The sequence below is a fragment of the Platichthys flesus genome, chromosome 4 (genome assembly GCF_949316205.1).
Source record: "Platichthys flesus chromosome 4, fPlaFle2.1, whole genome shotgun sequence".
Taxonomy (NCBI): Eukaryota; Metazoa; Chordata; class Actinopteri; order Pleuronectiformes; family Pleuronectidae; genus Platichthys; species Platichthys flesus.
The window spans coordinates 13,929,310-13,941,733 of NC_084948.1; the positions used below are offsets into that span (position 1 = coordinate 13,929,310).

The window sequence follows — 12,424 nt, forward strand, 5'->3', positions numbered from 1 at the left end:
GCGCCATCAAGTGGACACTGTGTGAACATCAACCTCTGTGTCTCTTCCAGCGTGGTGTCTCAGAAATGAAGGAGTGAGCTCAGTCCTACTGGGAACATCCAACCCTGAACAGCTCACAGAGAACCTGGGGGCCATACAGGTGGGAAAACGCAGAGATATCACACGCTGATATTTTTAGTTCCCTCACTCCGTCCTCCACTATCCCCCAGTCCTTCCAGTCATACTCACCTCTGCTCTCTCTCTTTCCACCCAGGTTCTTCCTAAGATGACCTCTCATGTGGTGTCTGACATCGACCACATCCTGGGCAACCGGCCGTACAGCAAGAAGGACTACCGCTCTTAGACCAGGCAAGAGGTCAGCTGAACCGGCCTACTCCACCACACCACGACCATGGACCCACCCTTCAATGTTCAAAAAGTCCATGGCTCTCTCCCTGGGCCCCTCTCAGCTGACAGCTTTGCTCAGCCCAGCGTTGCATCTCTGTTTGAGATTCGTCAGATCCACTCCACAAGGTTCATCTCAGGTCCAGCCCAGCTCCACCGGCCGAGACTCGCTCAACAAACTCAGCTTTCTGCAGCCTCAAACAAAGCTTCATCCATTTGTGTAAATTAAAACCAACATGCTGCCCTGTTCTGCACAGGCCCGTTCAAATATTACTATGCACAACTCAAGTTCCGATCCCATTTAGAGCCACTCCATCCAGAGGGCTCCTTTTTAAATTTAATTGAATTAACTGAGGTGATATTTTAACTGAGATCCGATGGCGAGGCAGCTCCAGCTCCTTGTTGTATTAGACAAACCCAGCTCCACAGAGAAGAACTGCAGGTGTATTTCAGATTCAACTGCCTTGTGTCAAGGACATATCGATTGTAGTCAGTGAGTGGGTCGGCTCTGTGGCTTCCTCTCACTCACAGTCTCCCTGCTCGGACAGGACCATCAGGTCTCCATCCTCAGAGTCTCTCTTACGTCCAGACTTCCACCCACCAGTCAATTTCATTTGAGCACAAAATTCATACTGAGCACATCATCTACTTCTGAGTATATTACTGTAACATAGCTAACATTAATGCAAGCGCCTTAGACGTATAAATTAGAGAAACCTCAGGAAAGAAGAGGCTTCAGTTGTGCCAGTGCTTTTATTAAACTGCTATGCAGCACATACAATTACCACAGTGGGATAAAATTTTTTGTGATGATTTCCTATGAAATGTGAAGTTTGGCGAAGATGAAGAGTTTTATGAATGAGGCCTCAACAAACTAGCTCCCTGTTGGCTTGAATTAGCTGCCTTCAACTACCTACCAAATGTAATCAGTGTAGTACAGAGTAGTATCCAGTAGATATCATTGGCTGCATATCCTGAGTGTATTAGCCAACAGGTGCATGTTCCCCCTTCTGTAATCTGCGTCTCTGTACTTTTTCCTTTTCTACAAAGCACATTAGTAACCAACAGAAAAGGAATTTGATCGTCTACTCTCCATGGGGGGAAGCAGAGGATTGTGGGATATTGAGTGTCAGTAGGAATGTGGACAGCGTTAAGGGGAGAGAGCGAAGCATGTCGCCCCCTTGTGGTCTTTTTGAGGAACTCTTCCTCTGTTTTATTAGATCTTAAGAAGAGAGAAATAATGCTTTACGATCAAAAGGCGGACTACCTCTCTCTGGGTTTGTGTTCATTATGGACTCGTCCTCTTTCTTTCCTCTGAACCGAACCTGCATCGCTGATCACTTCAATGAACTTAGCCCATACGGACTCTAGCATATGATAGATCTATATAATAAAAGGATGACCCCCCCCTCCTCCTGGTGGTCGTTAGAATAACTGCTTGTTAATGGCACAATGTGAAATATAGGCAAGGTGTTTGGGATGTGGCAAAGATTACAGTATTTATTCTAGAGTAGTTAACAAATCTGGAATTTATTTTGACATTTTGAGACATTGTCATCTCTTTGAAGATGTTACATGTATATAAAATGTTTTAAGGCAGAACTTGTAACATAAGCGAAACCACGAAGAAGCCTCTGTTACATATTAGGCCTTCACTGTAATGTATGGCGGATATATAAATAAGATGTAAATAGAGTTATTTTGTTGCTCCTCTTGCAGTGTCGCTGCAGTGTTTGAATCTTCACACCATCCTTATCCTCCAGCCTCATATTTTATATAGCTGTCTGTAACGAATAAGGCTTTATTTCCATAGTGAAGTCAGATTATAGAATCTGCAACAATAGCAGCGTTATGTGAAAGAATGGGCTTCTGTTGTGACAAATAAGGAATGAGCTATTCTGTAATGACTTAACCTTGACTCTTTCTCATCTGGAGAACAAGCCATCGCAGTGATCAGCAGGGACTTTGGCCGGCCTCCAGCTGCATCGCTGTTTTGTTCTTGGTGAACAATTGTTGATTTGTAGCACAAACACCCCGCAGACTTTAATCAAGGGAAACTTCAGTAGACTCCAGCGTTTGTGTTTACTGCCAAAAAAGCTGTTACACATATTGGAACAAACATCCATAAGCAGCAATCGGCTCGTGGTTTATTTAAAGCAAATTGTGGCCTTGACCGATGAACAGGCTTCCTCCCGGCTATTTGCTTTGGCTCGGTGTTGAATACAAACGAGGGTGGTCGGACCAGCACTCAGTCAGCATTCATACAATACGAAAGAGGAGCCATGTACAAAAACAAACAAAATATTTTTTTTGCCTTAAATTACTTGCGTCAATTCCACTTCATTTCATCTTATCAAAATACGGACAACATTTGATCTAAACAGTCTGTGAATGCTTCTTTTTAAGTCAAAGTCAGTTTACGTGATTGATCCAATGTGTGACACCACATGTGGTACTGGAACCGTTGTGTTCTTTTGTGCAAATGACCATGTTGGATCGTAGCCTGTCGGTGTGTGTGGAGACGTGTTAACCGGACAGAGTGCCTTGACGTGAGTTCAGTACAGTAAAAACATTCAGGGAAGTCTTTATAACGAGTTGTTACATGGTGACTGGATGTTGTCCTACAAAAGAAACATGAGTGGAGCAATGTTCCTACAGATTCTTCTGTTGTGCCCAGTATAGAGTATGTATCTATTGTTTGGACAAAGCCTCATTACACTGTGTGTGTGTAGACCCTTTGATGACATTTTTACATTTTCCGATTCGGCAAGTAAATACTTCTTAGATACTTTCTCCTCATCTATGGGGACCTTGATTACAGCGTCTGACAGTGTACTACACTGTCTTTGTTCTGTCTTGGTCTTTATTTCGGCTGCTTCCCCAAACTGATCTGACTGGAACAACTATTGACTTAATGAAACATCAGCTTTTCTTCAGAAAATAGTCTCAAACTATAACAAACTCCTGAGAGAAACTAGCAATACAAATGTCCCATGGATACCAACAAAGATGGGGTGTTATTTGGTCAAAAAGACATTCACCTCCACCAAGGCCCAACAGTCCCCTTTAATTAGGTTACACCAAATTTCACACTCATAGATATCAGTTCCCTAAATATACCTGATATCTTTTATAATACATAGTGATATATGGACAAACTGGACATTGTTCTGTCAGGGGCTGTGATCTTTGACATTTTAACCGTCTTCTCTATTTGTTATCAGCATCAGTTCCACAACCGGGGAAACAGACCAAAGGCCAAAATGGATGAATGAATCCAGATAACATAAAAATGTGATCTCCTGCAATAGGTCACATGAGCTTTGTCTTAAGTTTCCCTAAAATCAATTCAGATTTAAGTGTGAAGTTTTTATGTTTCAGTTCCACAGACCAATCTTGTTACAACGCGTCGGCTGAGGTTTAGGATGGAAAAGTGACATGCAAACCATCAGTGTACTATTTCAGTGGTTTCTCTGTAAATATCATATATGAAAGTGTGATTCTAAATAAATGCATTGCCAGCGGAAATAACTGTGTCCCTGAGTTTAAACCTGATGGAGTTTAACGTCATAATTCGGTGAAGTTTTTTTACTGAAAATGTATAAAACCAGTGGGAATTTATGATAATGAAAACAGATTAATCCAGAGATTGGAGCAGTCAGTGAAAACCATACTGTCCTGAGAAAGGGTTTGGACTTATGTATGTAGAGGCTTTACTATTAATATTAATAATAAACAGGTTTTGTAACAGACTGAATGACCCACATACACAAGTAAACCTGGTTGCTTTATTTGTTACAAAAAACAGAAGACAGACCTGGAGAAAAACCCTCCAGATATTTGATCATGAATTTCATGAAGTTGAAATGTGATATTCCAGCCCCCCTTTAAACCCCATTCTCAAGATTGGTAATTCTGTAAATCCACTTCCTCCTCTCCTACCCAATCGCCCCCCACCCCCCCATTATCCCCTCAGCTTCCTCCCTTCTTCTTCCTTTACTTGGAGCCGGTCGAGAGCAGAGCGATGAGTCCTGAGGAGGCACTGATGGACAGAATGTAGTTACTAAGAGAAAAGTGAGTTAAGGGAAAACAGGAATCAAGATGTATTTTATCACATTCGAGGCTGAAGTCCAATCAAAGTTCAAAAATATAAATTTGAAATAATACAATTCTTTAATTCAATGTTAATATTTTGCTAAAACGTGTCACACAAATTTCAAGTAGTTGTGTGACACGATTTAATTCTGGTAACCATGTGGTTCTCTAATGTTGGATCAGCTGAGGGACTTGATGACTGAAAGGATACACGGTGGGGTTGAAGTTCCTGAGCAAGAAGAAGGAGGCGACGATGACGAGCACCAGGAACAGAGTGTTGTTGTAGAAGATGGAGAAGGTGGTGGCCTCGTAGTCGGCGACCTCGTTCTTCTTCCACAGGATCCTGAGGAGAAGAGAAAAAACAACATGGCACTCGCTTTAGAACACGGGCAGAGAAAAACCTCATCACTGTTGAGACCATTTAAAGCCTTCATGGGTTGTATGAGCTGTAACACTCAATACATCTGATCCAGTTGGTTTGTAACAACTAACTTTTAGATATGTTTACAAAACTAAGAGGCGTCACCTCTCATCTTTTTCCTTGCGGGACATCTTGCGGTTGTCGGCCTCAGACAGCTTCCTGGTCACCTCCTTGGAAACAGCATCCTCGCGTTTCTGGGCAACTCTGCCGGACAAACAGAAAACAGTCAGAGCCAGTCAGAGGCCTTCACTCATAGTTTCTACACACATTGACGGATACGTTTAGAGATGCCAAGTTATCTCCGTAATAACAAGGTACTTTGGTCACAGACATCAGTATTTCATGGTTTGTCCCATGAAACGAATACTGTCCAGTGGACTTAACATCATCCAAAATCCTTTTCAGAAAGATATGACAAATGCAGGAATACAAATGTGGACCTGCTTCCGTAACAAAACAACGTAAATGCAATCATCACGCAGAGGGTCTGACTCAACTCACTTGTGCTTGAGGACAAACTTGACGTTCTTGTAGGCAAAGGCCACCAGGTAGGTGCTGACCAGAGTCATGACGCCGTACAGAACTGCAGACTGGACCAGATCCATGTGCCAGATCCTCCAGAAGAGCCCTGGAGAGATGCAGTCAATCACAGTTTTATGAGAACATACTTTACCATGAAGTCCAGCCAGTGACTGTGTGAGCAACATGTTAGATTCAACTTTCTCGAAGTGATCAAAAGATAATAACCTAATATCTGCTTTTTGTTTCGCTTTTCAAAATATAATTAATAACAAACATTACGGTTTTAACATATCCTCAACGTGCCTTTAGCAGCTGTTAGCATACAACGCTTTTCAGTGCACAGTTTAGTTACATTATGCTCTGTTATAATTGGGAACTACTGCACGATGTCATAATACACTGTAGTGAGTGGAATTATATTAGAAGTGGGTCAGTTTTCGCCTGTTTGCTCTGATCCAATGAATCAGTGCTAGCTAAGCTAAGTGGCTAACTGGGTACTCACAGATGGGGATGGCAGAGACGATGAGCGCGTTGCCGTAGAACAGAGCTGTGGACTTGGCGGAGAGGTTCCTGCTGAAGTCCTGGAGGAGCAGGTCCTCCTCCGACTGCTGCTTGTTGCTTCCTTTGGGTGCCATGTCTGCGGACTGAGTGACCGGCCTGACTGCTGCTCAGATCGGGAAACAAGGAGACTGACACGTCGGTGTACGAGGAGAAGAGGGACGCGTCAGCATAAACCCGGAAATACGACGCAGGCCTTTCTTCTTCGTTCCGACGATGAAATTGACGATTAGCGCCACTGCTGCCCTCTGCAGGATTATGGAGACACTGCACCTGCTAAAGCTAAACTGTTGTCTGCACTTTTTTTTTACAACTGTGTGTTTCATTTGCTCAGTTTGTGAGTCTGTGATGTTGTTACGTCACAATGTTAATCCTTGATTTCTGCAATTTACATATCAAAATCTATAAGCAAACTTTTTTCAAGCATGTATAAAGGAACATACAAAAACCATGTATGTTTAGTTAATATTTATGAAACTCTATACATTTTTCAGATTTTTGCAGGCACAGGCCCAGAGGCCAAATGGTTAAGTGAAGCCACTGTTTTATAGACAGATGACTGCACAGAGACACAAAATATGAACAATTAGACACTAAATGACCACAAAGACGACGCAATAAGCAATACCCTATAAACCTCCAACCACCCTGGAAAAGTGAAAGGAAAAGAAAATAAGGTTTACTGCACACTATTAAGAAGCTTATTACAATTTGCATACATCATTTTCAAATAGAGATACGAAACACCAAATAAGTGGTTTCTCTTTACTGCAGAATCCAATCGTCTTTATGAATCATGCTCACAGCCTCAACACATCCTGCCCTGAAGTCACATCACTGTATTTATATCAACATGTCGTCCTACAGTCTGAACTACTCTGACTAAATAAATACTCTACTGGTTGTACACATGTCAGAGTGTCATCCACTGCCTCTTCACTTCATCTTCACCTTCCTTTTTAGGAGATGATGTTTGATGAAACAAAAGTCTGAGAACCAGGTACGGTCATGTGCAGAAATCTGATCATCTAATGAATGACCACTAGAGGTCAACGTCTACATGTCGGTGCATGTATTCAGCTGGTGCACGCTTCCTCTGGGACTGGCAGTGGATCTGCAGATCTGATCTCACCAGGATTACACACTATCAAGGAGGGTGAGGTCATGGCCTCATACAATTCATAATCCTCATATTGCAAGGGACAGGAAAACATTGATAAGGTGTTTCAGTGATTTTTCAAAAGAATAATTTCAGTTTGTAGAGATGTAGGTGGATCAGTCAGTATTTGAGTTCGATCCTTTGAAAATGAGCTTCCAGATCTGCTGTGTAGGTTTTGAGTGACGTCTTGGAGATGATAAAAATATGCAGAGACCAATAAATAAAACCTCACTTCTCACGAACAGGTAAGTAAATATGATTTCTTTCTAACCTACAGGCCGGTTTTAAGATCCTGCATAAAATTCACAAGCACTTTTCATCTGACAAACATGCCACAGTGCATGAGAGTATGGCCATGCAGCTACAGATGCACAGCCTGGTGGTCGAGGATGGACCCCTGCTAAACTGCCCTCTCCTCCTCATCTCCTCACTCGACTCAGGTCAGCCACTGGAGTCCTTAAAACCCAGACAGACACTTGACCTGCTGCTGCTGCCACAGTACTTAACTTCCCGCTGAGCTCTTCTCTTTCTTGGGCACCAGCCACACTAATACATTTAAGTTTCTCTCTCTCTCTCTCTGTGTGTGTTTGCAGGAGCGAGCAGCATGTGCGTGTTACTGAGTGACAGCACGGCTTTGAGTGCGCATGAGTGGGTGTGTGTGTTCGAAAGCAATGCAGAGCGGCAGGTTTGCGTGATGTCCCTGTTTTTAAATGGGGATAGAGCTTAGGGATTAACTGTGCACTTCAGGGGTGCAGGAAGGAGGCGAGGAAGAGGAGGAGGAGGGTGGAGGAGGTGATGCCAAAAGGCCTGTCAGTGCCAACACAATGCCACACAAGGCTGGTGATATGGCTCACTCCCACTCTCTCTCTCCGGCCCTCATGTGTAATCCGTATGTTTTTGCCAGATTGCTTTGGTGACACCACAGACATAACCACAGGGGAAGAGCTGCACACTGACCAGCCTCAGGCAACCGGGCATACACACACACACACACACACACACACACACACACACACACACACACACACACACACACACACACACACACACACACACACACACACACTGGACTGCTGATAGCGAGTTTGCCTGGCAGTGCTGGTATGTTTTAACTCTGTATGACTTAGGACCTTAGGAATATTTGTGACAGACCGCCTATCATCGTGACAAATTCTTTGTGAGGTGTTGTTACTTACTTGCCCAAGTGTCTTTTTGTGTATGTGTGTGTGTGTGTGTGTGTGTGTGTGTGTGTGTACTCTTTTTTGTTTCCTCTTTAGGACTTCCAGTTTAAACACTGACCTTGTCAGGACCAGTAGACCTGTCATTTCTGAGCTCCTGGTGAAGTGATAAGATTTGTGGTTGGGTTAAGGTCGGGGTTAGGTATGAATTGGTCATGGTTAAGGTCAGGGAAAAGGTTTTAGTTTGGCCGTCAACAATAAATGGAAGTCAATGGAAGGTCCTAATATGTGTGTACTTGTAAGCATAGACTCTAAATAGTGAGGACATTTAGGCAGGCCCCTCGCTTTTAACCCTAACCCTAAACTTTTTTTTAGGGTTAGAATGAGGTATAGGCTAAGGTTAGGGCTTAGGTAATGCATAATGCCAATTAGTTGCTTTACTAAGATAGATGTACTAACACGTGTATGTGTGGTCACTTATCTTCCTCATGCAGAGGAAAATAATGGAAGATGAACAAAAATCTGACGAGGAACGTGTGACCTTCATTAAAACCAGTATGTGTTCACATCCTTTGGCTTTTAAATAGGTCACAGCTCCAAGTAATTTTCCACAGTGTTGGATAATATGGAAATCCCCCGCCTCTGAAAAAGTAATTTACAAATGGTAGTGTGACTGAGTAGCCATGTGGTCACACAACATCCTCTGTCCTCTGATGATTAAAAGAGGAAGAACATTTATTAAAGTTTTATCACTGACATGTGGTATATGGACTTAGGTTGGAGGGAACAGGGAGGGAGTTTATGGGTTTTTTCCTTTGCCGCAAAATCTTTGGTTTCTCAATCTGATCTACTGCACAGTTTGTTTTCTTCTCTGCTAACTTCAACTGAAAAGGAGCTGATGTTGGAGACGTCATTACATGTGAATTTCTCAGTGTCTTCTTAAATACTGTTTATCCAATAAAATATGTGACCTTTGAGTCTTGCCAAGACATTTTTATTGCAGTTAAAACTCAGCAGATTTGATTCACTGCCCTTTGCAGATAAGTGTTAAACAGAAATAACAAAAGTTCATGCACAATCCAAGCACTATTGCAATCTCTCGAAGTCCACAGTTAAACTTCAATTGGTCCTACCAGTAATTCAATTTGCTGTATTCATATTTGTATTGAAATGTAAGTCAATGTATATATTTATAGAAGTCATAAACCCTGTCACTTCCATGTTAGTGGATTGTACATGTGCCAAACTAATAAGTCAAAGAAGGCCCACATGTTAAATACATTTTTTTCAAAGTTGCTTTCGGCCATTTTAGGTTGTTCTTATCACAATGTCTAAGTGCTTATGTTTGCCTGTAAATTAGATTCTATCTTGTTATTTGACACGAAAAAGTTGGGCTGAAACTTCATGATTGACAGCTAATACTGACTCACAATTGGTCGAGCCCATGTGTCAAGCGGGACATCCATACCTTAACCTTCCGATGGCTAATGTACAAACTCTGGCTCCAAATATGCAAGATGACAGCATTTCGTAACCAGGATGTTTTGGCTTTATTTCTGTTTAGTGGTAGAAAGTTGAAGTTCTATTGTTTGCTAATGTGTCACCTGAAAACCCAGCAGCTACATCATGGATGTATTTCAGTGATTATATTACATATATGCATATGTAAAGCAAATAGTAGACTACAACTTCACAGATGGGTGAAGAAATGGCATAAAAGTACATTGCTTCCTATCATTGGTTTCTCTCACGGACACGTCTCAGGCCTCGGACAGTAATATGACGAATCAAACAGGACAACAATGTCCTTGTGTCAGGCTGAGGCATGAATGGCGACAGGAGAGGCTGTAAAATGAACGGATTAGAGGAGGAGAGGGGAGACTGACAGAAGCACCTGTGTGACAGCACTGCGGGCGCCGCGCAACTGTTTCAGGGTCTGGTGACATCCCCCTCTGTCATATCTAGCTTCCATTACAGAGGGGATTGTGTTCGACCTCACACTCACGCACCCGGCCCCTCTGCCTCGGCCCTTGATGTCTAACTGCCTCCAACAGACATTTGCTGGAATGGTTGCGTGCGCTTCTCCGCTCCTATCTCCTTCGTGTCCTTTGATTTATGTTCCCCCTTCGGCTCAAAGGCACGGAGGAGAACGTGATATGGTAGAGGTGGAGGGTGGAGGTGAGCGGTGGGGATCGCTCAGAGAGATGAAGGGAAGAGAACCAGTGAAATGTTTGTCTTTTCAAAGGATGCCAGACATGTGTTTACACTTTCTGCCCACTTTCACCATAAATAGTTTCCTCACCCTCGGGGGTGTGTGCTTGCAAGTGAACCTTCATGCGAGCATATGACTGTGTGTGTGTGTGTGTGTGTGTGTGTAAGATCGGTAGACCCAAGAGACCAAAACTAACTTTGATCTATTTTCCTCATTCCCTTCTCTCATCATGTGGCTAGGTGCTATAGGTGCTAAAGCAGTAAAACTTGTGCAAGCCACCACCTAGTGCTACCTATCAAGGTCTAGCCTAATTCCTAGACAATGAAACCCTACTGGAAATTAGAAGTAGATTGATTTAGACTTATCAAAAAGAGAAACCGGGATTCATCTTCTTCTGTTTGTATCTTCTGCAGTGATGATTGGCTGATGTGCAGGCCATACTGAGGGTGCGGAGGTGCAGCTGCGGTCAGATAGACATTATTTATCGGGTCGGCCAGACCCTGGCTCGCAGATTCATAACTCTCCTGATTGCGATGACACGCTCAGCTTCCCCTGGCAGAGTTATGGTGACCCCTCAGGCAGAGCGCAGTCCCAAAACAAATGCTCACGTGGTTCCGCTCCTTCACTCCAATAAACAGCAGGTTTCACCGTGTGCTCTCACAGCAGCAAACAGATAAGATTGTATTACCCTGTCTTAATGTGTGGTTACAGACAAAATGTGCCCCACGGCCGGGTCACCTGCTGCAGAGTGAATTACGCGTGAATTTAAATCCTTCAACACATCTAATAATTACTCCCTGCACGGGAGATTGTGTGTGTGTGTGCGTGTGCTTGTGCGTGTGCGTGTGCGTGTGCGTGTGTGTGTGTGTGTGTGTGTGTGTGTGTCTTTCGGGGTGTTTAGTCAATGTGCAGAGACATGAAGGCGAACCTGCTGCCAACTTGGCTCGTCTCAGAAGCGGAGAGACAGCAGAAGATGTTGACATTTTGGCAGTGGGGGGAAGCTGCTGTTCCTTCTGCATCTCAAAGGTCACGGCAGTGGGATCAGGAGCGCAGCGTGTGCGCGTTCCTGTGTGTGTCTGCGTGTCTCCGTGCCTGCCAAAAGCAGTGTGTGCAATGTGTGGGTCTTTCTCATCAATGCTGTGTGAAAAGAGCAGAGGAGAGCTATAAACAAAGATGCTGGGAGTGTTGGGCACAGCGCAAACAGAATAGAAGGAATCCCCACCACCACCTCTCACCCTCACAAACACTCATTTGTACATTTGTACACACACATTCTTACTTTGAGGATGTTTAGAGGAACTCTGTAGGCTCAGTAAACATTAGACATGTTTGATTAGACAGCCCAAAAAGAAAACAGTTTGGAAAATTCTCTCTTATTGACTGATTTATATTTACCAGAAAGATATCGGTTCTATGTGTGTGTGTTGTACAGACGTTGCTGACATGTTTAGCCCATGGTTTAGCCTAGCTTACCACAATGTGGGTAATTTAAGTTTTTTGTTGAACTTTTTTCATTTATAGAAGCAGCAAAAGGTTGTAAAAACTAAAAAAAAAGATGCTAAAATGCAATAAAGATCTTTGGTCACCTGCAGATTGATGATGATAATAATAATAATAATAATAATAATAATAATAATAATAATAATAATAATAATAACATAGTAATAACAACCCGATAAAAGCTAAACTGAAGTGAGCTGGTCTGGCTTGAACAGGATTTTCGTGAACAGCTTGCCCCGCCGATACTTCAGGCATTTAATAATTTTTTTCAAGCATATACTTACTTGTTGCTCTAAAATTAACTGCATCCGCGTCCCAACATGTGTCCTTTTTAGTGTTGTCTTTATACAACATGTTCCGAGGATCATACAACTCACTGTACTTCTCCACTTCAG

General features: G+C 42.9%; 2 protein-coding genes across 2 annotated transcripts in view; one reads left to right on the top strand and one right to left on the bottom strand.

Annotated features, from left to right (window-relative positions):
* kcnab1a (potassium voltage-gated channel subfamily A regulatory beta subunit 1a) overlaps positions 1-3,914 on the top strand; it is a 66,565-nt gene extending 62,651 nt beyond the window's left edge. Inside the window, exons 13-14 of the mRNA XM_062386039.1 lie at positions 51-139; positions 254-3,914. Coding sequence (XP_062242023.1) covers positions 51-139; positions 254-343 — 179 coding nt within the window. The 3' untranslated portion in view covers positions 344-3,914. The remainder of the gene's footprint in view (positions 1-50; positions 140-253) is intronic.
* Positions 3,915-4,152: 238 nt separating this feature from the next.
* Positions 4,153-6,149, bottom strand: ssr3 (signal sequence receptor, gamma). Its single transcript, XM_062386038.1, has 5 exons — positions 5,925-6,149; positions 5,402-5,528; positions 5,006-5,104; positions 4,691-4,822; positions 4,153-4,447 (listed from the first exon to the last, which is right to left on the bottom strand). The coding sequence occupies exons 1-5, from the start codon at positions 6,055-6,057 to the stop codon at positions 4,381-4,383; spliced, it is 558 nt and encodes a 185-aa protein (XP_062242022.1). The 5' UTR covers positions 6,058-6,149; the 3' UTR covers positions 4,153-4,380.
* Positions 6,150-12,424: the final 6,275 nt, after the last annotated feature.